This window comes from Excalfactoria chinensis, chromosome 2 (assembly GCF_039878825.1).
Source record: "Excalfactoria chinensis isolate bCotChi1 chromosome 2, bCotChi1.hap2, whole genome shotgun sequence".
In the NCBI taxonomy this organism is placed as follows: Eukaryota; Metazoa; Chordata; class Aves; order Galliformes; family Phasianidae; genus Excalfactoria; species Excalfactoria chinensis.
The window spans coordinates 50,120,506-50,145,739 of NC_092826.1; the positions used below are offsets into that span (position 1 = coordinate 50,120,506).

The 25,234-nt window shown below is 42.8% G+C and overlaps 3 protein-coding genes across 4 annotated transcripts in view; 1 reads left to right on the forward strand and 2 right to left on the reverse strand.

The window, feature by feature from the left end:
* Positions 1 to 472: 472 nt before the first annotated feature.
* CEP76 (centrosomal protein 76) lies at positions 473 to 13,921 on the reverse strand. 2 transcript variants are annotated; one of them, XM_072328253.1, is made up of 12 exons: positions 13,750 to 13,921; positions 13,132 to 13,287; positions 12,435 to 12,516; positions 11,829 to 12,053; positions 10,986 to 11,171; positions 8,892 to 8,989; positions 8,088 to 8,216; positions 6,627 to 6,818; positions 4,273 to 4,439; positions 2,913 to 3,246; positions 1,544 to 1,761; positions 473 to 814 (listed from the first exon to the last, which is right to left on the reverse strand). In XM_072328253.1, the coding sequence occupies exons 1-12, from the start codon at positions 13,810 to 13,812 to the stop codon at positions 676 to 678; spliced, it is 1,989 nt and encodes a 662-aa protein (XP_072184354.1). In that variant the 5' UTR covers positions 13,813 to 13,921; the 3' UTR covers positions 473 to 675. The 2 variants fall into 2 exon arrangements, with proteins under 2 accessions (XP_072184354.1, XP_072184355.1); XM_072328254.1 differs by lacking the exon at positions 13,750 to 13,921 and adding an exon at positions 13,576 to 13,699.
* On the forward strand, positions 13,832 to 20,482 carry PSMG2 (proteasome assembly chaperone 2). The gene is made up of 7 exons (XM_072328255.1): positions 13,832 to 13,986; positions 15,048 to 15,219; positions 16,005 to 16,063; positions 16,830 to 16,948; positions 17,991 to 18,164; positions 19,637 to 19,757; positions 20,114 to 20,482. Exons 1-7 carry the CDS (start codon positions 13,930 to 13,932, stop codon positions 20,231 to 20,233), a joined length of 822 nt encoding a protein of 273 aa, XP_072184356.1. The 5' UTR covers positions 13,832 to 13,929; the 3' UTR covers positions 20,234 to 20,482.
* Positions 20,483 to 23,295: 2,813 nt separating this feature from the next.
* PTPN2 (protein tyrosine phosphatase non-receptor type 2) overlaps positions 23,296 to 25,234 on the reverse strand; it is a 32,529-nt gene continuing 30,590 nt past the window's right edge. Inside the window, exon 10 of the mRNA XM_072328257.1 lies at positions 23,296 to 24,062. Within this exon, the coding sequence (XP_072184358.1) occupies positions 24,041 to 24,062 (22 nt within the window). The 3' untranslated portion in view covers positions 23,296 to 24,040. The remainder of the gene's footprint in view (positions 24,063 to 25,234) is intronic.

Sequence of the window (25,234 nt, forward strand, 5' to 3'; positions counted from 1 at the left end):
TTGCAAGTTTCTCTAGCATTATTCATAACCATTAGAGAGAAGAGCCTCAACAGGTTTGGCTTTTGTCCCTCCAATCATCCACTGCCTTGCCAGGAAAAAGGGATGAGCTTAGACAGACATCAAACCCAGTACAGCCATTAACATGTTCAGGTGTCCAAGCCTTGTTTTCAAACATAAAAAAGCCCACCATAATTTATCACATTCACAGATAAACAGTACTACCTATACCTGACTGATCTTAAAAGCTACGGCTAGACTCAAAAGAGGCAGAAATAAATTTCCATTATGGAAAGGAAGCATAAATGAACTTCAGTAACTTCGGCTCTCACTCATTTGTAAAGAACACCCTGGACACCACTGGCATAGAGATAAAACAGACTACTTTCTAAATTAGTTCTTACATTAATTCAGTGCTGCGGAAAAGAAACCAATATTGCACATATGCATTTTAATAACGTGACCGACATTCTCGTAAGTATTAAAAGTAGCTTTTATTAAAATAAAACTCTCTGTATAAATACAATCATTGCTGTGTACACAATTCATTTCACTACAAACACACCGCCGTGTTCAAAATCAGCGCCGTTTATCTAAAATCCCTTTGTTCAGTTGTGGAATTTCATACGTAGGCACCTCATTTTGCACATCTAGAGAGGTATGAATCATTTCTGCTTGTCACAGGACAGAGCGATATTTACAAGCAAACATGATCCAAACAGCGCATGCAGATTCAGGGTATGCAAACACACGGACGCGAACGGCAAGTCGCACCTGGTCACCCCTACAACAGATTATTTCTTCACAAAAAGGAGACCTGTGACAGAAAACAGTAACAAACATCACCGAGCTGCCTTTTCAATTTTCAGTTACACGTGCAATCATTTGAAACCTGCTTGACAGTTCACTATGCGCACCCAAGGTCTGCTGATCCCAATAAGAAATACTGTTTTGCAGTGGGATGGCTGTTGTGTTGGAGGAGAACAAGATTACCACTGGCCACTATTAATAACTGCTGAGAAACTAACATAACTGTATTTCGGGGGGGGGAAAGAGACACTCTGTATTTAATCCATTAGAAGCCTGTCACCACTGAACCTGCCCAATTCAACACAGGAGCTGTACCACGTGGACCCAGTCGTTATGTATACCACACACTCCCACCAGTTCTTACTTCAGGAAGTTGGTTACCTTTAAAACCGCTATTCACAGAATCACAGAATTGTAGGGGTTGGAAGGGACCTCTAGAGATCATCGAGTCCAACCCCCCTGCCAAAGCAGGCTCCCTACACCACGTCGCACAGGTAGGCGTCCAGGCGGGTCTTGAATATCTCCAGAGAAGGAGACTCCACCACCTCCCTGGGCAGCCTGTTCCAGTGCTCCGTCACCCTCACCATAAAGAAGTTCTTGTGCACATTCGTGCGGAACTTCCTATGCTGAAGCTTCAGTCCATTTCCCCTAGTCCTATCCCCATGCACTACTGAAAAGAGACCAGCTATTCATAATTAAGCATTACTACTTGGTATTTATACACCCATAGTCTTACCGAAGACATGTGGCAAATGCTCTCCTAGCATTTCTGTACACAAAATGGATAGGAAACCCTTTAAACGTGTGACCATCGGGTACTGCTCTTCTTACAGCATCCTGAAACTCCTCGTTTCCTGCAGAAATACCCGTTGCACGTTCAAGCTCGTAGGCTGCTAGTGCTGGTGACAATAGATAGGATAGATGGTCATCCCAAACAGCAGAAAGGCCAAGATCCTGTGAAGCAAATCACAGCATGATGACAACCGTGCAGGAAAAACAAAACCTAGGATATTATTATGTTTGCATACTGTATAGTTCATACATTTATCTGAATCTATCTTTCAATTATAGTTCATGGAAGTGAACCTGTGAAGCAGTAAGATATGGATACCAATTCAAACACCAAACTAGAAGGATCAAGAATCAAACGCTACACATAAAATACCAAACATTTAATCGAGAAATTAAGTCAGAGTAGACTAAAACAAGACCAGCAGAGCAGTAACTGGATGTTTTGGCTTCAGTATCCTTGGAGGAAATACAAGACTACAGCGATAGTTGATAAAGAAAGAGCAGAAATATGGAAAAAAAGTCAACTAAGATTCACTTCACATTTATCTAATGTCTCTTGGAAGTTCACTTCAAAAAATAATGGATGAGTTCCCATAAGACTGAATGCACACACATACGTGCACTTTCCTTCTCCCATTCCACAAGTGCAAACAAGTAGAAAAATCTACCACTTCCACATTTGACGAGATTCATACCCTGAGAATTGTTTGCTACCCTCAGTTTGAGTTTGAGGTGGTAAGAGAGCAATTAAAAAAAGGAAAAAGGAGGGGTAAGGGCAGAAAGGGAGTTGGAAAGAGGAAGAGGATGAGAGAAGGAGAGAGGAGAGAAATCCTGATTAAGGAAAAAACTAACTTCCAGAAATACCTGCTAACTTTGTAAAGCATTGAGAGTAAAACCACAACGGCTGAAAGCCTGCTTCTAGTGAGGGACAAATAAATAAGACTGTGATGGATACGCTCAACTCACTGACAAACAGACTATCTTCTTAGTTCTTTCATAGAGCACTTATAAGTAGCCCATAGATACCTCTAAGCCAAAAATCACGCTCCTCAAAAGAGAGACAAAGGCCCCATGCGACCACAGAATTGCCACTGCAAATCCTAAGTATGACATCTAATCTAGCTCTGTACAATCAACCCAAATGTTTTTTTTTAGTTGCTTCAATTTTAACACACTGCATTTCCACAAAAGCTGATGGAAAGCATATTGCAAAGGTCTAAGTGTTTACATTACAAGCAGCTGTTCAAGTACACTGTATAAACATGCACTTTTATTACCTTAACAGATCAATAACAGTTTTTAAGCAAGATTACCTTCCTGTGTTCTGAGACAAGTATTCTCAGTTGCAATTCTATATCATTGCTTGCCACTGCTGCATCTATCGCCGAAGCACACAAAGGAGGAAAAGGGGGAACTGAAGATGCGGTTCCAGGAGAACACACTGATTTTATTGCTTCTGAACTCATGGGTTTCCACTTAGACTCATCCTGTAGGTCAAACACACAGACCTCCACTGCATCAGAGGGCTGACAGTTTCCATAGAACTTCTGATGGTTGAAGACACAACCTATCGTGCGATAAGGATACAATGGCTTGGGCTGTTCAACTATCGGAGGGTCATCGGGGTTGATAGGTCTGTGGATGTACCTGATGAAGACATCCAATTTTTTATTAACACACTTGGTATTTTAATGCCAGCTAAAAAGTACTTCAGTAGGACAGAAGTAAATCATTTCTCCTTTTAAAAACATAACCTAGATTTCTTTTCATTTCCCACCCCCCACGATGGCATCCTTTATTTACAGAAAAGTAATCACAGACATTTTGGAGGCACAGCATACAACAAACCACTTTTCTTCTTCAAATCTAGAAAAGCGAGCTACTTAATTGAGCAGGTGCCCAACAGCAATTACATTTTGCTCCAACATATTAGTACAGCTTCCACGTTATTTCTCAAAATGAGATGAATAAAGCTTAACATCTTATTTTCAACACTGGATATTAATCAGCTCTTTTCTAAAAGCTAAAAGTTTTACATTTGAATGTATGGTCCTACTGTACTTCTACCAATGTCACCTGCAGCTACGTATCACAAAAATTATGCTTCTGTAAGTATACTTCTTAGCGCTATTTGAAGCAATAATGATATAGACCAGCACTGTCATCCATATACAGGAAGTTCTTTTCATTGAAGTCCTGAGTATACTGTTTTATTCTGGTATAAAAACTGGGCTTGAGTACCATTCTATCCACTTGAGAGATAGGACTCATGGAACGAAAAGGGAAAGAGTTAACAGATTCCTGAAGCCTTACAGCACACAGCGTGCTCTCCTAAAAAAACTCAAGTGAGAGGGGATTTCAGAGAACTCGCAGAGATTTCTGCAGGGAATGAAGTAATGCGACACTGATTGCACAGATGAACTAAGACTAAAAGAAATATGGGCCCCTAAACAACTGTGTCAGATTTCATCCTCAAAACAGAAGTATACAGAGTAAAGATGCACAGACCAAAGTCTCCTAGATATTTAATTCAATGACAAGACAGGGAGATGAATATAACAAAGAAACAAGACAAAGCCAACAAGAACACACACACACACACAAAAACCCACCAGGAGAACTACATGAATCTCAATAGGCACTGTTTAGTTTTCTTATTTTCTTTTTACTCACCGATGTCCCGTTAAGCTCTCCCAAAAAGTAATTGTTCCATCAGTTCCACAAGTCATTACCCAAGTGTGGGGGATTCCTTTTGCTTTTGTTCCTACACACACAAAGGCTTCCAATCCATAGCCAAGAAGAAGACTGCACAGAAGATTAGCATGATCTTCACAGTCACCCTAGGCAGTAAATGTTTGTATGTTGGTTTGACTATCAGGCATAGCTAAAAACATTAGAAAAAGAAAGCAGTATTTCTCCAGTTGTTATCTAACAAGTCACGTTTCCCTCCCATTTACCTAAAACATGCACCAGAAGTCAGGACTTCAAGGTTTACAAACTTAAGAATCTTGAATTCCTTTTAATATGCACCATATCAAAGTATATCAGGCTTTTACAACTTCCAAGACTGTAGTAAGAATACAGTAGAAAAATAAGTTCTGTGCACACGTTATAGAAAAGCGAGCCCAAATCAGGACCTATCCATCTACAAAGACCAAACTAACATTCTAATGACATCCACAAAGGTACATTAGTCAAATACCTGAGGCAATATCAGAGATCAGAAGTTAGGAAACTTAAATACTAAATGAAATATACAACTTTCATAACTTTACTGCCTGAAACGTACTGTCAATGTTCAGAAAGATATTGTAATACTATAATGGAACAATAATAGCAGGGTGGCAAAGTCTTTGGCTACAGCAAATGAGAATGAGCCCAAATGCAGCAGCCACAGATGTAAAAATGAAGGAAAAGAGCTGCTTACCTTTGGAAAGCCATAGGTAGGAAGGGATCTCCAGCAAGAGATACCCTTACCCCCACTGCCAACCCTTAAACGAGGTCTGGGAAGGGGTGGATCCTGACTCCACTCCTTCCAGTCACTCAGGTGCACTGCATGTACCTGAACTCCCCTGGGTTGGCCCTGCCTTCCCAATAGGTGCTCAATCACTGTTTCAAGCCATAACTTTGTATTTCCACTATAGATATAAAACAGGATCTCCCAAGATTTAGCTATTAAGCTATTGAACAGCTGAAAGTCATGTCTCACTGTATTTCCTGTCAATCAGAACAAAATTTTCTTCGTGTTAAGAAATTGGTAGCAATAAATTGATGATGTCTAATTTTTCCTCTTACATTCCTTGCAAAATGCTAGGTGTAAAAGAAGAAAATTCCACACGCAACAAAGCCTCCCTAATACAAATCATGGCATTAATCAGATAAATAGCATAATCTTCCTCTAATATAATCTACAAAGGAAGTATCAAGGTAAGTACATTTAAACAAGTTCCTGGTGAATGCATTAATTTAATAACATGTCATGGTTTTGGCCAGAATGGAGTTAGCGTTCTTCACAGAGGCTCATACGGTGCTGCATTTTGGGTTTTTTATGAGAACAGTGCTGCCAGCACACCATTGCAGGTGCTGCAGAGCAGTGTTTACAGAGACTAAGATATTTCAGTTCTTCATGCTGTCTTGCCAGCAAAGAGCTGTGGTGCACAAGGAACTGAGAGGACAGAAACAGGACAGCTGATCCAGACTACCCAAAAGATGTCCCATGCCACACGGCACATTGCTCGGCAATAATAGCTGGGGTGAAGAAGGAGGAAAAGGGGATGTTTGTGATGATGGCTTATTTCTTTTTCCCCTCGAGGAACCATTACACATGATAAGACCAGCTTTCCTGGAGGTGGCTGACAGTCAGTGTGCCGACTGAAAGTAGCAAAGAAACTTTTTCATGCACTGCTTTGCTTGCATGTGCAGCTCTATTTTTAACTATAAACACATTACTGAGATTTTGATTATCTCACTGGTGATAAAAAGCACCTATTACTCCAAAGAAGCATTAAAAAGGACTAATATTACTTGAATGAATTCAACATAAAAATTGTAATCCAGAATGAGTGTGATTTGTTTCATTTATCATAGTCACATGGTACAAACCTTGGACTAGGTGGAAACTTCCAGTGAAAAACCCTATCTTGCATAAATTGAATGCAAAGACTCACAGTCAATATATTTTAGCACCATCTACAAAATTGTTTTTCCAAAAAAGCTCTTCCTCACTCAGTCCAGAATTAAGCATCAATTCACTGAATAACCACAGAGGATCTTGGAGGAGCAGGTGAAGCAACTTCATTGTCTAATGGATGCACTGAAAAACGGATCCAGCAACAGCACTGAATAAAGTAAGTCAGCTCTAAAGCCCTCTTGTCTAATATTTAACATCTGCCACTATTTGATCTTACAGAAGCTATTTACATCTAAGAATTCTCTGAGATGGATTTAGTCCACCTTTTGCAACCTGTTTTAATGGCTAACTTCATTCCAACTATAAAAGGTGTCATGCAAAGATTGTTTTTACGTACCTTGTTTCTACATATGAATGCAAGAAGCGTGCACCACTGCTCTTGTTTGCCACCACCTCCTCCAATGACAGGAGCTCTTTCATAACCCAGGACACTGACAAATCGTGCTGCTTGTCTAGGTGTGTCTAGCAACCGGCCCGCTCGAAGTGGTCTGATATATGAACATACCGGGTGGTTTACTCCATTTTCATCCTGAACATAGTAAAGAAATAATAGTACTGTTAAAACTTCCTGAAGCAATTCATATCTACTGTTAGTTTCCAGTGAAGCTTCCATTCTGGCTGCACCAGGTGCATTCAGCAGTGAGATGAATGCACCACACCCTTACATGGAAGCTGACACTACTCCTGGACACAGCTGGTGAAGCCAGAACAGAAGACCTCACTTCCCTGAAGACAAACAGCAGGTGTGGGTTGCTTCCGGAAGTTATTTCATCATCTGTGCCAGGAAAATTGCTACTCTACGAGTTAAATTCATATATTAGCATGATAAACACAAAGTATCGCAGAATGGCCCAGGTTGGAAGGGACCTCAAGGATCAAGAATCTCCAAATCCCCTGCCACAGGCAGGGCCACCAGCCTCACCATTTAATACTAGACCAGGTTGCCCAGGGCCCCATCCAACCTGGCCTTGGACACCTCCAGGGATGGGGCATCCACAGCCTCTCTGGGCAGCCTGTTCCAGCACCTCACCTCTCTCAAAGTAAAGAACTTCCCCCTGACATCCAGCCTAAATCTTCCCTCCCTCAACTTAAACCCATTTCCCCTTGTCCTGCTGTTATCCACCCTTTCAAAGACTTGACTCCCCTCCTGTTTATAGGCTCCCTTTAGGTACTGAAAGGCTGCAATTAGGTCACCCTGCAGACTTCTTTTCTCCAGGCTGAACAAGCCCAGCTCCCCCAGCCTGTCCTTATAGTACCATACCATTCCTACTACTCAGGGGCGGTCACCAAGGAACAACTGCCGTGATTGTGACATAAGTTACAACACAGTAACTTAGTAGCCAATGATTTATTCACATCTGTAGCTACCATGCAACATTCACCAGCCAGATTACTTTATTAACCACAGAGTGCTCAAATATCATGTGGAACTGCTCCAGTATATCCACTAACTCCACTATTTATTATTGTATAAAACCTGTCTGCAATAGTTTGTATAGATCACTTAGGCATTTGCCATTTGTACTTATTCAAGGAAAAGACTAAAATGGCTTTTCTACCTCCTACACCAGGGGTGCTTAGAGCAGCCTTTCTCTATGAAACATACCCTTCAGCTTCAGTATCCATAGTTCAAGTCTTGAAAACTTCATTTTCAGCATACTGTATAACATTAGCCCTGACTGGAATCTAACCACACCATAAATCTATACAGATTCTACATACACAAACTTCAAACGTGCATCTAAGACTAAAAAAATACCTTGAAGAACAGATTGGTGCATTTGTAAAATATACAGACCTGTGCAAAAATCTTTACCAGCCTTGAGTTGTGTGTAGGCCTAATCTGCAGGTATTCTCTCCACCACTGTTTAGCATAGACAAGAAATAAACGTTCTTTTTCTGCTATCTTCTGACGTTCCAAAGTAAACTGCAGGTAGGAAAACACACACAATCATTCATACATATAATTATTCCAAAGAAGAACGACAAAAAGAAGTAATCAATATACATATTAGCACATGATCCTTGCATATGTAAAATGAAGTTGAACATGACAGCATGCAACCAATGCTAAAGAATAGTACTTTAAAATGAAAATCCAACAAATGTAAAACTCAGTTTACATTTCTTGTTTGTAGGCTGATATATCAAGCTTGACTGAAGTAGCGTTCGTCTTCAGTGATGCATATCTGTATAGAAGGACTACTCAGCTTGCTAAGTGTGGAATAATATCTGCAACATCTTTGGGCCACCACTTACTGGCTTTTCAAACAGAGTAACCAACCATTGAAATTATTTTTCTTCAAATGGGAAAACAGAGCAAGGAAACATATATGACACACTTCACATCCTTCAGATAGTACCTTACTTATGGCACTTCCTAAAATGCTGATATAGGTAATTAATAAAAACACAGTAAAATTCCAAATAAAGTAATGATCGGTGAGAACAAAGTAGTTAAAAACAAGATAACTGCATTCAAACAATAAGAAAAGCATTCAAAAACCCACAGCCCCCTGTATCTACAGAAATAATTGTACAGCACGCATTCCCCCTGCTGATTAAAGACTAGGCCACCCCTCACCCCCTACATATTACTTACCTGAGTGTTTGTTATTTCTGGAGACAGAGTCTTACTAAGTGGTGGATATATTTCAAGTCTGATGTTCAAAACACCGACAGAAACCTTTGATTCCGTACCTTTGAACCAAAATACATTCCTATCAGTCCTATCAAATTCATTTTACACAGAACTTCAGCAGGGCAAGAACAAATAATAGTTTTAATCATACCATCATATAAATAAACCCCATAAACTTCTCTAAGTACATACTGTAGAAGGTCAAGATACACCGTGATGCGTAAAGATCATCAAGTCCAGCCACAACCAAACAATACTACCCTATCTAACAACCCTCTGCTAATTCATGTCCCTGAGCACCACATCCAAATGGTTTTTAAACACATCCAGGGATGGTGACTCAACCACCTCCCTGCGGAGCCTACTCCAGTGCTTCACAACCTTTCCCATAAAGGTTTCCCTGATATCCAACCTAAACTTACGCTGGCACAACTTGAGGCCATTTCCCCTCATCCTGTCACCAGTGAGAAGAGACCAACCCCGCTCTTGCTGGAAGCACCTTTCAGGTATTGGAAGAGAGTGATAAGGTCTCCCCTCAGCCTCCTTTTCCCCAGACTAAACAGCCCCAGTTCCTTCAGTCTCTCCTCACAGAGCACATTCTCCAAGCCCTTCACAAGCTTTGTTGCCCTTTCCTGGACCTGCTCCAGCACCTCCATGTTCTTTCTGTACTGAGGTGCCCAAAACTGAACACAGCACTCGAGGTGAGGCCTCACCAATGCTGAGTACAGGGGAAGGATGACTTCCCTAGTCCTGCTCACCACACCATTCCTGATGCAAGCCAGGATGCCATTGGCCTTCCTGGCCACACTGCTGGCTCATATTCAGTCTGACTGTCCATCAGTACACCAAGGCATCAGGCAGCCTTCCAGCCACTCCTCCCCAAGCCTGTAGGGTTGCCTGGAATTGTTGTGACCAAAATGCAGGACCCCACACTTGGCCCTATTGAAACTCATACAGTTAACCTTGGCCCATCGATCCAGTCTATCCAGGTCCCTCTGTAGTGCCCTTCTCCTCACTGGCAGATCAACACACCCTCCCAGCTTAGTGTCATCTGCGAACTTACTGAGGGTGCACTCAATTCCCTCATCCAGATGGTTAATAAAAATGTTAAACAGAAGCAGCCCCAGTACTGAGCCCTGGGGGACACCGCTCATGACTGGCCACCAACTAAATTTAACTCCATTGACCACAACTCTTTGTGCCCAGCCATCCAGCCAGTGCTTCACCTAGCACATCCAAACCGTGGGCAGCCAGCTTCTCCACAAGCATGTTGCAGGGGACATTGTCAAAGGCCTTACTGAAGTCCAGGTAGACCACATCAACAGCCTTACCTTCATCCACTAAGTGGGTCGCCTTGTCATAGAATGAAATCAGGTTTGTCAGACAAGATCTACCACTCATAAACCCAGGCTGACTGGGCCTGATCCCCTGGTTTACCTTTAACTGGTCAATGATGGCTCCCAAGATTACCTGTTCCATTACCATCCCTGGCATTGAGGCAAGACCATGACTTAGGATAGAACAGTTGAAAAGAGTGGCGGTGACAAGCGACGTGCAAAGATACAAAGGTATATCAACAGTTCAGCACCTAAACAAAGCCACTCAACCCTTCTGCAAGAAAACACGCTTCCAGCTACTGGGATGCATGGCAGCACAGCAGAGATCACTTTCTCCAACAACTGCTACAGAGAACAAGCTAGATTTTACACTTGAGAGCACTGACATGGTATTTTTCCTGGAGACACATTTGTTGCTTTATGTTTGTTTTGATAGTTTATCCACGTTCTGGAGATAACAGAGGCTCCCAGATACAGGGACCACTGTTGCACAGGATCTGGAACACACATTCTTAACACTCTTATATCTTCTGATATAAGGCAGAAATCTGACCACTGGTCCCTTACATAAACTCTTCTTAAGGATACCTTAAAGTAATTCATGAGTTGATTAGTTGAACTGAAATGAAACCAAATCATAAATACTACTCTAAGCTTATAACCAAACTTAGTATACAATATTTTAACTCATCATTAAATGCTCATTATTTATTCTTACCTACACCCAGGAGTTCAACAGCAACATTTGTGATGCCATTCTCTGCAGCTAGGACAGATCGCCACTCCAAGAAATAGGATGCTACCAGCGTTGTCTCACCAAACGCGTCTGTTTTGATCAGAACCATATGCACTGGATCACATACAGATAACATAGTCGTTGCATCCACCATTTTACTTCCATCACCTGCCATAAATAAACCAACATTAAACAGCCAGAATATTATCATCCCAAGTCCTCCTTAAAATAAAATACTACTACTTTTAAGGTACGACTACATAAAAATAACTGCACTCTTGGAAACATGGAATGCTTCAGGCCTATTTATTACACAACCACTATTGATTCCAGAATTCTTCTCATAACATTCATCCGCCACCACATTTCCTGGCTACCAATGGCAGAAAGGCAATAGAGGTGGGAGATAACGGTGGAATAGTCAGTCACCGAACAACTCATAGCAAACTGAACTCAAAGTTTTTCCTTCTGCATGGTGACAGATTGCTATCCACCTTCACAAGAATGCTCAAGGTTGGAAGGGACCTCTGGAGGTCAGCTGGCCCAACCCCCTGCTCAAGAAGGGACACCCAAAGCAGGGGTGCCCAGGACCACGCCAGTTACTTCAGAGTGGAAAAGACAAGATAAGAACAGTGAAGGATCTAAAAGTGAAATCTAATACAGTCATAAATTTCCCTACAAAAAAAAACTAGTAATAAATAGGAAAGAAACACACTAAATAATTTCAGACCTATTTCAGAATAAGTATAAAGTCAAAAAGAAATCCAATGAAACAAAACAAAAGAAACAACACAGCATCAGCTTTAAATTCACAATGTTCCTTACCTAGGCTCTCCTTATGAACTTCAAGTAAAAAACCATCATGGAAATCTGGCTCACAAGCACAGGGAACGGGTTTAGAACGGAAACGCTGATTTCGGAAATGCAGACACAAGGTAAAAGTAGAACAGATTTGGCCAGGCAGAGGATCTGGTTCCTGAAGATGTTCCAGAAAAGCTTTTCCACCCAGAACCTGAAGGTAAAGATACCTTCGTGTTGGGTCAATGTTAGCTGTAAAGCGTAGCAACAAAAATGAAGAGACTACAAACAGATCTCCGGAAGCATGTTAAACATCAGCTAACCAACAGAAGAGAAATAAAAAGAAATAATCAAGTTTTTGTATATAAGTCCCTAGGAGAAAGTGATTCTAAAACACATGGAAGCTATCTTAATGTAAAATAAATGAAACATTAACGTCACATAAAACTTGAATCTGCATCAGTCAAACTTACATCCCTTAGATAAGCAAGAAAAGACATATTTTTCTCCTCTATGGATGCTTTCAACGAATCCAGTTCATACTGGATTATTAATCCCAAGATCAATAATCCTACATTTGACATTTCTATCAAAACCACAACCCAGAAATATTAGAACAAATGAGCAACATACTTTTTTTCAAAACCGGTGGCTCTCTATCAACAAAATGTGTTGCTGGTTTTGGAGATGAAGCCCTCTCCTTTCCACTCACATCCTGGAATCACAATAAAGAATTGTTAAGGTGTTAAGTGAGGCAACAGCAGCCTTCCCTCCAATCAAATGTTACTCCTCTTGTACAACCTCTGCTAATATGTAAGTCTTAACAAAAACTGAGCAAACGCTGACACTGTGGTATTACCACTACACCAAATACAGCACACACTGTTTTGTCCTAAAACATCACAATTCACTAAAGCCTTTTTGAACTATTAGAATAGTACCTTCCTGTACATAAAGGGAGTCTACAGGAAAAGGGGTGAGGGACTCTTTGGCAGGGAGCATAGAGATAGGACAAGGGGCAATGGCTTTAAACTGAAATATGATGGATTTAGATGAGATAGAAGGAAGAATTTTTTTCAGAGGGCAGTGAGGCACTGGCACAGCTGCCCAGAGAAGCTGGAGGCCCCGGAGGCACTCAGGGCCAGGTTGGATGGGGCCCTGGGCAGCTGAGCTGGTGGGGGGCAGCCCTGCTCATAGCAAGGGGTTGGTCCCCTCCAACCTAAGCCATTCTGTGATTCTATGCTTTTAGTGTGTTAGAACTTGGACAAGACACCACCACATCAGTTAAGAGGAATAAGCAAAGTATTTTCACTCTTGAACAGGTTCTCACAGTGACAAATTTAAGTTCTTTCATAACATCATCGATGATTCCTCGCCGTCTTAAGGCTTTTATCAGATCCTCCGTGGATAACTGCCGATGCTCAGGTGCCAGCTCCTCACGTATCGTCTCCGCCAGAACTTCTCGGATCCTTCCATGGACATCCATCTGAAAGAGAACTTCTTACGTGCTACAGATAGAAGTTCCTGACAGCAGTTATGACTAAAGAAGCATCCCGTAGTGTTGCCCAGGTTGTTTTGTGTTCTTTAACTACGGGCAACAGTAGGACTGCCAGTACTTTCTGCACCTAGTCCCCATGAGTTCTTGGATTAAGAACCAGCCGAGGAAGTCATACTGCCTCCCTAAAGCGGCACTACCAATTAAAAACGTTATGAGCACAATGAACCTGAACGCATTCACTGCTTTGGGCCTTAAACCCTTTCCTCGCAAAACCACCTGCAAATAAATCCACCCGCTTCCCGTCTGACTCTTGAGGGAGACAAAGAAATAAAAACTTCGGATGGCCGCTTCTTAGTTCTCTAAGGCGCAATAGCAGACAATGCCCGCTTCCTCTTCCCCCTCTCAGCACCACACGAGCAAGAAGGCAAAACACCGGCGGGCTCAGCTCACCTTTTGCAGCTGCTGCTGGATGAGCTGCTTCAGCTCCGTCCCCTTTCCCGGCGGCAGCGCCATGGCGGCGGGAGGCCCCGGGGTCGCGCGCGGAGCTCCGCCCCAACGGCCGCGGCGGGAGGAGGGAAGCGGGCGGAGCGGCGCGTTGCGGCGTCCATCTCTCCGTGAGGCCTAGCCGGCATGTTCGTGCCTTGCGATGGCGGCTGCCCCGATTTCGAGGGCTTCACGCTGCTCATGGTGAGTGGTAACCGGGGCCCGCCCCGCGGTGTTGGGTGGGGGGGCGGAGGTCGGGGGGCTGCGGTCTGAGCGCCTCCAGGGATAGGGCGCCCTCTGAGTGAGGAGATTCTGCCTAACTGGAATCTCCCCTCTTAACTTCAAACCATCCTCCTTGTCCCATCCGTGCGGCCCCTGGCTCACATACACCTTCAGGGGGTGAGGGAGAGAATCGGTAGGAAAGTAAAACGCGTGGGCTGAGATTGTTTGACAACAGGGCAGAAAAGGGAAAATAATAGAGAAGAACGTACATAAACGAAGCACGCTGCGATTGCTCGCCGCCTTGTGACCGATGCCCAGGCAATAGCAGCCCCCAGCCAACTCCCCCCAGTTGTGTTGCTGAGCAGCTCACCACATGGCATGGGACGTGCCCTGGGCCAGTCTGGGTCTGCTGCCCTGATTCTGTCCCCTCCCAACTCTTCGGCACCCCAGCCCCTCGCTGGCAGGGCAACACAAGGAGCCGAAGTGGCCTTGGTTTTGTAAGCGCTGCTCGGCAGCAGCCGAAACAGCAGTGTGGTAACAGCGCTGTGCTCACCTGAAATGCAAAACACGCTGCTACACCAGCTGCTGGGAGATAAACTCTATCCCAGCTGAAACCAGGGCGGTGGAAGACGCCTCATTCTTGCCTATTGCTCAAGCTGAGACTTGTAGTTGGATGTGTAATATCAACGTTACCATTAGGTGTCACTTGAGGTCTGCCAATCTCTGCGTTCGTTTTTAGAATGACTTACCAATTCTATGCTCCCCACTCCCCTCCTATATTTATATACATACATATATGTATATATATGGGGAAAAAACAAGTTTCAAAACCTTTTTTCAAGTTTACAGCGAGTGACAGGGTTATTCACAGAAGTAGCCAGTGTGATTGTGGTTGACCAACCTGAGGGATAGTCATATTTGTCTGAAAATGAGCTGTCGATGAAAGAATTCACATTTAGTCAGAAATGAAATGTCTTGTACCTTGTTTGGAGAGCATTTTGTCTATAAAGCACGTTGTAATCCATTGACTTCTGTTGCTTCAGCCAGCAGTGTCGGTGGGAAACGTTGGCCAGCTGGCAGTAGATCTGGTGATCTCCACACTCCGCATGCCTAAAGTGGGCTACTTCTACACCGACTGCCTGGTGCCGATGGTGGGGAATAATCCTTATGCAACAACAAAAGAGAACTCAATGGAGCTGAGCATAAACGCTGAAGGTGTGTACTGAATGCTTGTGGTGTCTGCAAGAAGCGTACAGTGCTTGCATTTACTTTTTCTGTTGTTACATTTTGCTTATGGGGACTATGCTTAAACTAAAGTCCTTATTAACAGCTTCAGTAACTAAGTCTCTGTCTTAGGAATAAGAATGTGTTTAGACTTGCAGGGGAAACTACTAGTAGGCCTTACTTTAGTTTTGATAACCAGTCTGACATATGCAACCAGTAATGCTGGCTGGCTCACAATCATGTAACAGTGCAGCCAAAACTCCCAACAATTTTAATCCTGAAGTGTGCTCATAGTTAAGGTGCAGGAATGCAAGCTGCCTTCTGGTGTAGAAGGGGATTTCTCTGTTCCCTCCTATGTTTGTCTTTTCCCCCTTGTACTGTTCCTCCCCCTTAAATTCACTGGGTTTTGCCCCATCTCAGTCATGGAGTTTCTTTCTTTTTTTCTTCCTTTTCTTTTTTATGCTCTTAAACCATAGAAATTTCAAAATAATCTTTCATAAACTTTGTAAAGCTGCACAGAAGAATTTCCTTAATCATCATAAGGGGGCAGATCTTATGCTCTGCGTTATTCAGTCCTTTGAATCTGCGACAAGTGAAATTAAGTCCAGTGAAGACACTGCACAAAAATAAATAGCTACTTTTAACAGCAATCAGGTTTTCCAGCAATTGGATTTGATAACTGAAAGGTTAGCCTCAGGTTTGTAAAGCAGATCAGTCCGTGTACTTATAAGCCCAGATTTCTTTCTTGTTAAAAACTTCATTATTTCTTCTTTTAGTGTATTCATTGCCTTCAAAGAAGCTTGTAGTTCTGCAGATCAGATCCCCTTTTATAAAGGTACGTGCATCCATTCTGAGCTCGCTCGTAAGTAGTTGCAGTTCTGTGTGCAGATGGTTCAGGCAGCCTGGGTCAGTTTTACAGAATGATTCCAACAAACCAAAGAAGCACAACGAGGAGAACTGTGCCACATTAGGAAGCGTTTTCTTAAACCAGAACAAAACCTCGCAAAATATTTTTCAGCTCAGTTCTGTAACGCTTTCCGTGACGGATACGGTTTTGTCTCAGAGCTGATTTCTGCTCTTGCTGAGGGCTGAGGTTTAGTTTTGTTCTTCCAAACCCCAGGACAACTCAGCTGTATTGTTAACATGTCCTTAGTTATTAATAGTCTCGAACAAAACACGGAATGTTCCGAGTTTTGTCCGTCTCTCTTTTCTTCATACGGCTCTTGTCTTCGTGTTGGTATCTTGTATTGTAACGGCTTAATTGCTGTTATTGCTTTTTGGCAAAATTTGGAAGAATATGGTGTGATCTACACATCATCCCATCCTGTTCTAAAGCTGTTTCCACTAGTACTTATGGCACACAAAGCTGTTGTTATTCATGTGCTTTTAATGAGTGTAATCATTATGTGTGTAGCTTTAATGAGGTAAATTGCCAGTCTTCCGCTTTTTGAAAGTAAACGTGAACCTGTGAGCTTAAGGGATGTGAAGAAAAACTTATACAAAGCTGAACACTAAATATGACGTCTCCTATTGTTGGCTTTTGGTTTTTTTTTATCAACACAAAACATTTCTATTTCATTCTCCTCTGTCTCTGCATGAAGAGCAAGTACAAGCCATTCTGTCAGACACTGCTTTCTTGGGTGGAAAGCAGCAAATGTGCCAGAGTCATTCTTCTGTCCAGCAGCCACGCATACCAGCGCGATGACGAACAGCTCCTTGGGTATGTTTGTGTCCTTAAAAGATCTATTTAATATTTATGTTCTTTTTGGCAGCCTGACTTTTTTCCCCCCCCTCTTTTTGTAGTACTTTTCATTATTTTGCTTTGCTGTGTAGGCAGGACATCTTGCTTTGATAATGTATGAAGTGTTTCATGTTACGCAGCGCTAGTCTCTGAACTTACTCCTGCTGAAAGTCCAGAGTAAATAGTATGCTGTAAGGACATCGTGCTTGGCCTCACAGTCAGTCTCAGCTTTAACTTCTTTATTTCTTCCTGTTGCAAGCAATGTCAAGGACAAGCAGCTGCTTGAGATCTCTGATTAGATGTCTGAGATTTAGTAGAATATTAGCTAGTCTCCTAACCTTTCATTGATTGTTCCCTGTGTAGAGCCTTAAAGGAGGCTTAGGTCTGTGTGCATCCCCAATAGAGTTCCCAGTGCTGTTTGCATGCAGTTTGAAGAACAGCCAGCTAAGATGGAATGAAGTGGGAAGGAGTGATATTCATTTTGCACATTCTGAGCCATAAGTTGTACCTGTTTCACCTTGGTTTGTGAAGGGGGACACGAGTACCACAGCATAACTCTGACACCAGAGTCACTAAAGAGTGAGAATAACACATGCAGAAAACAGGTTTTTTGCATTCTGTAGGTAGTTGTAGCGTGAGCCTATTAAAAATACTATGTAACAGTGGAGTCTATACTTACTTTAATTGAATCTGTTCCCATCTGAAGGAAGAAAAATCACCTTTTATGTGTAAACTGTTCTAACAGCAAAAGTTCTCCTACTTATGTGCTTGTGCATCTGGTATCTGCCAGTTACAAAAGCATTTTAAAAGGATACCTTAGTTATGTTTGTGGCAGAAAGTTGTGTATATTGTCCTGAAGTCACTGAATACTTGTAAACTTTGGCTTGGGGAAGAAGGGAACATTGCAGTTCTTCGTTGCAGGTTAGAGGTCCTCAACGCTCGCTGCTTCTTTCTGTCACAAGTAGTAACTTCAGTGCTGTCTTTTATTGTCAGACTGAATACATTCATGATTTGTTCCTAGGACACCGCTGCGCTACCTGCTTACACCAGCTCTTAAGAAAGCAGTTGAAGGCCATATACAGGAGCTGAAATGGAAAGAAATGGAAAAAGTAGCAGCTTACCCTGGAATAAGTGATGCAGAAAAAGTTCTACATATTCCTGGAGGTGGCATCACAAAATTACTGTTTACTGAGAGGTGAGTTGCATGGAGATAAACGCATAAAGGATGTCAGGTGTCCTATCAGGGGTGTTCAAGGCCAGGTTGGATGGAGCCCTGAGCAGCCAGGTCTAGTACCAGATCTGGAGGTTGGTGGTCCTGCATGCAGCAGGGGGTTGGAACTTGATGATCCTTGAGGTCCCTTCCAGCCCAAGCCATTCTATGATTCTGATGCATAAGTAAAATTGTTATGGATCAGTTGTGGATCTTTGCTGTTGTTAAAAGCTGTGCACATTAGAAATTGTGGCAAAAGCATGTCAGGTGGCAAATTTTAGCTAGCAAATCTCAAGCACTGCACTAAACGTATTAGTTCTGCAAAAGGGATTTGTTTTTGTGAGTGCCAGGTGGAAAATTAGCTTTTGGGTTTTTGGTTTTTGGCGTGTGGTTTTCTTTTTGCCTTAACTGTTGCTTTTGTCACCCATCCAAACTGCTATCTCCAGCAGCAGGAGTTCCTAATATCGTGCTTACCTTTGTGCTGACTTCAGCTGTGGAAACAGTGCATAAATGCAGAAGCTGAGACCTCCCAGGACTGTAGAAATCAAAGGAAACTAAACCAAAAAACACACAAAAACTTCATGTCTAAATGAATAAAACAGGACATTGCTAAGGGAAACTGAAAAAATATTGAAGTTGTTGTAGCACATACATCACAGGACTTCATTTTAAACTCATTGATGCTGTTTTGTGGCCCTCTAGTTGGTATCACTCCTCCCCACCCCCCCCCAAAAAAAACAACCCACCAAAAACACTTCAGAAATAACAGTCTGGTAAAAGCCATTTACCAGAAGTAGCATTCCTGGTCTAACAAAGGCAAGGGGTAAATTCAGTGTATGTTTTTGCAGAATATATGCTTAACTCAGCTCTGATTGTGGGTTTTAATGGCTGTTTTCCTGAATGTTGCAATAGCAAACAGGGCTTGGAAAGTTTGCTTCATTGGTAGGAGGCAGAAGTGGAAACTGTAACAGCCTGCAAAACTGCTGTTTGAAATACACGGTAGGATAAGGAGTGATTGTACCAAAGGCTCCGTATAAATGCCCTGCTAGGGCAAAAGTGCCAACGCTCTGCTTGCAGACTCCATGTAGAAGAGGCCGCGAGTAACCCTCTGTGACATAGGATTCTTCCCTTGCAAAGGGAAGAATAAATTCAAGGTTTAGAAAGCAAACAGTAAGTGTGAAAATGTAACCGAGCAAGTCTGGAGGAAACAAAAAAGAAAAAAAAGTATAGTGTGTGTGTATCTGTATATATATATATATATATATAATCTGTATATATATATGTGTGAATATATAAGGATTATGTGTGTATGTATAAGATCTGGAGATCTGTATTTTCCTTTCTAGTGTAATAGTTCTTCTAAAACAGACCATCTACAGCTTGTTGTGCTAAGTACATAAATACATTTGTTCTTGATTTGTAAAAGAAAGAGAAAAGCCTGCTTGTTTTTGTTGCAGTTGTTCCAGAGGAATCCACATGGCAGTTCTTCTCAAATTCTGCTCAGAAGGGGACAATATCCCTGACGCCTTTGGGCTTGTTAACTATCTGAATGAATGGCTTCAGCTAATTAAAATCAGAGTAAGTGCTGTTTGGTTTAGAGCTTTCACATTTTATATCAGCTCTTTTCATTTTCTGTATTGGCTGGCTTCACTTGGGCTTGCGGTCACCAAGAGCAGAGCAAATGTAAGATATGTTTGGATTAAAATGCTGCTGGGAAGTTTCCCACCCAAAGAACAAACCTTGGGCAGAGGGGGTGGAAACTTGTGTCAAGATTTCGTCTGCTTCGAACTTCCAATACTCTTCTCTAAAGCAGTCCACTACGACACTGACACGTAAAAGGCTGCCCTTGATTTTAATACATATGCCAAAGAGAGGATTGCATTAAATCGCGTTATTATTTAAAAGGTTAAGGAGTTACTCTGTCCTTGTTGCAGAGAAATTTTTTCATGCCTGCTTCTCCAGAGAGGGAAATACCAGATCCTTCTTCACAATGGAAAATACCAAGTTCTTGGCGCCTGCTTTTTGGCAGCGGTCTTCCACCTGCACTCTTCTGATCTGTTTGGATTGCTTCTGTAAGTCACTCCAGTGTAGTCTCAGTCATCCCTTGAACCAGTGATAACGCACTAATTGCCACAGCAGCCTGATTTGTTATGTAAATACATTCTTAAGGAGAACCTCTTTTACCCCTGCTAACTATTGAAACAGCAGTTACTTTCAGAATTGGAACAAAGAAATAGGTTTGATGTGATTGTTTATTGAAGAATTCTTTTTTTTCTTTTAAATAAAATATTTCCAACCCCCTTTTTCTTTGGTTAAAGTGTTACTGCAGTAGAAAAGCTCACGGTGTCTCTCTTAGCGTAGCTGGGAACTTGATTGACGCGCAGCTTTTCAGATCTTTGTAGAAAGATAAAGGGCCGCTCTTCTAAGCCAACCGTGGATCGCTCTTCCACAACCTTCCTGCTGATGTCAGTACAGCTCAGAAGTGATCTTTCTGCCTTCTCCCAATGTTGCCTCAGTTGCTTCAGCTGGGGAGGCTGTGCGTGGCAGAGTAGCATGCGCTGTGTATTCTGATGCTCATGAGAAGAGTTTCCTCTCTTCTTCCAGGGACTGCAGAAACACCAGAACAAAAGCTTGCAAGGCAGACAAGCTTTCTTAGATTGCTTTGAGAATGTATTGCAGTGCTCTGACATATAAAGTATAACATGATGTCCTGAAAGCAAGCACAGTCTGGTACCTATATTGTTATAGGTGTAGTCTGAGATACCAGCTTTGTTGGTGTGTTTCATGTTTGCAGTGGGACTTGTTGCATTACTAAGCTACATATTTGGGTTTGATTCTTCTATTTCTTTTGGCTCATGGTCTTGTTGTTGTTTTGCAAGAAACGTGAGTGGAATTACAACCCGTTTTGTAGCCTTTGCATAGAACTCATCACAGTGGTATTTCATACCTGCAAACACTGTTCATTCAACTCTTGCGTGGTTGGTTAGGAAAGGACCGATGGCGCTCGGTCTCAATACTCTGCTGCTGCTGAACATGCAGAATAATGCAGCAGCACCCCCCAGAGAGCTCTGCCTACTGCTCATAGTGCTCATGTGATGAGTACAGCTGGTGGGACATGAGTATAGCTGCACTGGACATGCTTAAACAGACATTTCCAACCATCGTTAAAGATTGGTACAGGGAAATAGGAAAAGAACAACAAGCACAAGCTTTTCCAGTTTCCTGGTTTCCTTAGTTGTTATTTTTTAAATAAGAAGACTGTATACGCTTGATTTAGTTGGAACTCTTTAATTGCTTCTTTCCCGTAGGATCAAATTAACGACTTCATTTTTGGCCCTATTCTAAAGTGCTGTAATTCCAGCATCTGTGATCTTCTGCTGCAGCAGGCTTTGGAAACATCTCCGCTCCCCGCAGCCTGGGCTTCTGTCTTGACACTCAGCACTCCAGCCAGGGGGGAGAGTCCACGTGTTGCACACTGGGAGCTCAGCTGTGGGAAGCTTTGGTGTCTGAGGAACTTGTTCTGTGCAGATAGCAGTCCCTCACGAGGCTCCCTGTAGCTGCTGGAGGCAGGCAGCAGCTTTGTGGTCCAGATAGAAAGCATACAAAGTACTAAAAACAACCCTTGAAATACTCAGGTCAGCTTCTGTGTTTTTAAGGAGACACAGAAATGATCTGAAGGCTAATCCTAATTATGGGTGACAAGCAAGTGGTGCTCGGGTATCTACAGAAAGCTCAGCAAGCAGGGAATGATGGTATCAAATAGTCGCGGCAGTCAGGATGCAGCGTGATGTACGCTGAGTGGTATCTGGGATGCAGCATTTCAGCAGGCGCTGTCTCCATCAATTAACAGCCGTGACAGCTCATATTCCAAGCCTTACTTGTTTTGCTTTGAAGCAAGGAGAAACTGATTAAAAAGCCTCAGTGTGCCTGCTGAGCATGGGTCCAGCAGCCGATTTAAGCCTCCAGTTGAAAACCCATTTCATCTCTGCCTCAAGAAGCAGCCCATCCTCTTTTCGCCTTCATGTTTCACAGCAGAAATTGAGAGCACTGCGCAGAGAAGTAAGGCACGTGCTGGGACTTCCTGAGCCTGTCTTCACACTGCTGCTGTCACAGTACAGCCCGTCTGTTTGGGAACTGAGAGCAGTTCCCTCTGCTCAGTGAGGCGGCCCCACGACCCGCTCAGCTGAGAGAATGGCTTTTAAAGCCCTGAAGAGGAGTCTGAGAATAGAGTCACCATGGGACAAGGGCTGAAGTATGCTGAGGGCACACCACGAAGTACAAATTACTGCATATTGAACAGCTATCAGAGATAGTGGTGGGTGAGAGAAAGCAGTGTGCACACGTGCTACCCATCGCTGTATGTATTATGCCAACTCAACAGTTAAGAGAGGGCAAAAAATAATGCAAATGTATATCTCAAAAGGCATGAAGCGCTGAGAGCTGCATCCAGAGATGCAGACGGTGCTACAAGCAGGTTCTGCTGCTCCGTTCTGCAGCAACAAGGTCTGCTACAGCATAGGGCAGACCTCTGTCTTTCACTATTAGTAGGCACAGCCACACCAACTTCAAAATGAAGCTGAATGTAGCTGTGACAAGCCCAATGCTCGTGACTATTTCAAGATGGTGCTGAGCACTTAGCTTTAGTAACTACTTAAAGTACTCCCCTTGCTCAGCTACATACTGAAGTTAAACACAATGCCTTCATCAGCAAGCCTCACACCCAAGTTAGGATTTCAGGTTGCACACTGTAGCAGAAATACCATCCCATATTCCCGTACCTTCCAAGTAGTTTTCTTCTCCCTCTGCTTTCAGGGAATTAAGGATTTACACAAAAATCCTGTGAAGTACAAATCACACGTAAAACACCCCCCACACCACACAGTGGTTTAAGACATTCACAAAACAACAGCTTTTCAGTGCATGAAGGTTTATCTGAAAGTACCGGAGCTCCCATGAGCACAGAATTGAGTTTAGCTCCCATAACAGAAGGCACAGGGCTGGTAATGCTGCTGAGTCCGTTAAACCAACTTCAGGCTGTTCCAGTTCACCCCTTCCCACTCCAGCTGCTCAGAGCACTGATATGAAGCGAAACACTACACGTAATAACACACACTGATGGCACAATACAAAACCCTTTAATGAAAGGCTCCACCTGGGCACCTGGCCCTCAGCCCATCCATTGCAGGGAGGGGTGGGCAGTGAGACTCCCCCCTTTCCCTGAAGGCAGAACAACAGAACACAGTCCCAAAGTTACTCCGAACATTCTGTGTATATTTGGTAGCAAACATAAGGATTACCAAATCAACCGGGCAGATTAATAAAATAACGTTCTTAGTGGTGTATTACAAAAGAAATCCCAGCTGAGACTACAATACTTAGCATTCATTAAGTATTTGCATAAAGCCCATTCTAGCAAGAATACGTTGCAACGTTCCAGTTAAGACAGAAACACCGTGAGGTGAAACATTTCTTCTGGCTCCAAATAAGCTTTTAACAGTTGCTTCCTAACATAATTCGCACACAACAGCACGTTGTCCATTTAAAAAAATATTTAATGCTGCCAAAATCGTATAAAAATACAATAAGAGCGGCAGTACAAAACAAAATATTTCCTAATTTATTTCTTTTACATTAATACAGGCATTATAAAAACACAAGACGGCAAGTCGTTTTGTTTTGCAAAGTAGCATGCTGGTGGTGTTCTTCGTCCCCTGGATGCGGTTTACGCTGTAAACAGATAACTGAGGTCCTCCTGGTACTTAACAGACCTCACTTTTGTTCCCGAAGAGGGGTTCGTGTCTCGCTTTGCATGTCAATAATGTGCAGTTTATAGCTGCAGAATATTCACAAGTCTTGGAGGCTTAGGTGTCAGTCAGTCTCGGCCTACGACATACAACGCAAAAGAGAGTCACCGATTCAGTACACAGTGCAAGGACAGAGAAATCAGAACAGACAACGGGTTGGCACCTCACTACAGAACACAAACGGCTGCCCACACATGCACTGAAGTGACTACTGATCACTGTTTGGCTGTGGCAAGCACTCTCAGGAACCTGTTGCGCTTTCAGAAGCTACTCCCACATTACCGCACACAGCACGTACTTGCTGGAGAGCTCCAAGTACAGGTCAGCCCAGCCAGCCACTTATACATCACTTAGCCACAAGTGCTGCAGAAGTCTTCTTTGACCTGAGTGGGACTACACAAGGCTGCAGCTCAGCACACTCGCCACCTCTCTGGCCAATCCTGGCATGGAAGTAAGTTTTTAGGCCCTGCTGGAACATCTTCCTCAGTCCCCAAGGTTTGCTCCTCTTAGGAACAAAGGCTACACTCCAAGGAACGCACAGAGCCCGCAGTACTACAAAGCCAGTGTGCTACTAGCAAAACGCTTCTACGTTCTGCAAGCACTCTGCTGATGCACACAGCAGGTTTCTTCTGTTCAATTACAATCCAATTTAAATAACGACTCAGACAGAAGTACCATTTTGAACACTTTTTATTTTGTCATACATAAAAATGAAAGACTGACCTAAACCTTTGTGGTGTCAGGGTTAAGAACCCAGGAAGACTTATCGTGTGTTATGGCAACTTTGCAAACTCCATCCTGCGACCTAATAAGTCTCTCGTGCAGTCATCAAGTGTGTCAGGTGAAGGCATAATGCCAATAGCAAGCTAAGTAACTGAGTTAACATTCATTGAACTTAAAGCTCACCAGGCTGCTTGTGGCCAGCACAATCCAACACACGCACGTGTGTATACATTTATACTTCTTCCCTACATGGTGGAATATCAACCGATGCAAGTAAACCACTTCAGTCAAGACCTAACAAAACTATCCGGGTTTCACTTGCAGTATTTACGTAAAATAAATGTGATTTTTTTTCCCCCCAGAATTCTGTTTCGCAATGAATTCAATTTTAATATGTTTCAAGAGAAACAGAGCTGTACTGCGACACTACATGGACTGTCCCTGCACGAAGGATAAAAATCAAACACAAGACTTAGCAACTAATTCCAAACCGCTTGCAACTCCATACCCACTTGCAGCTGAGGTACG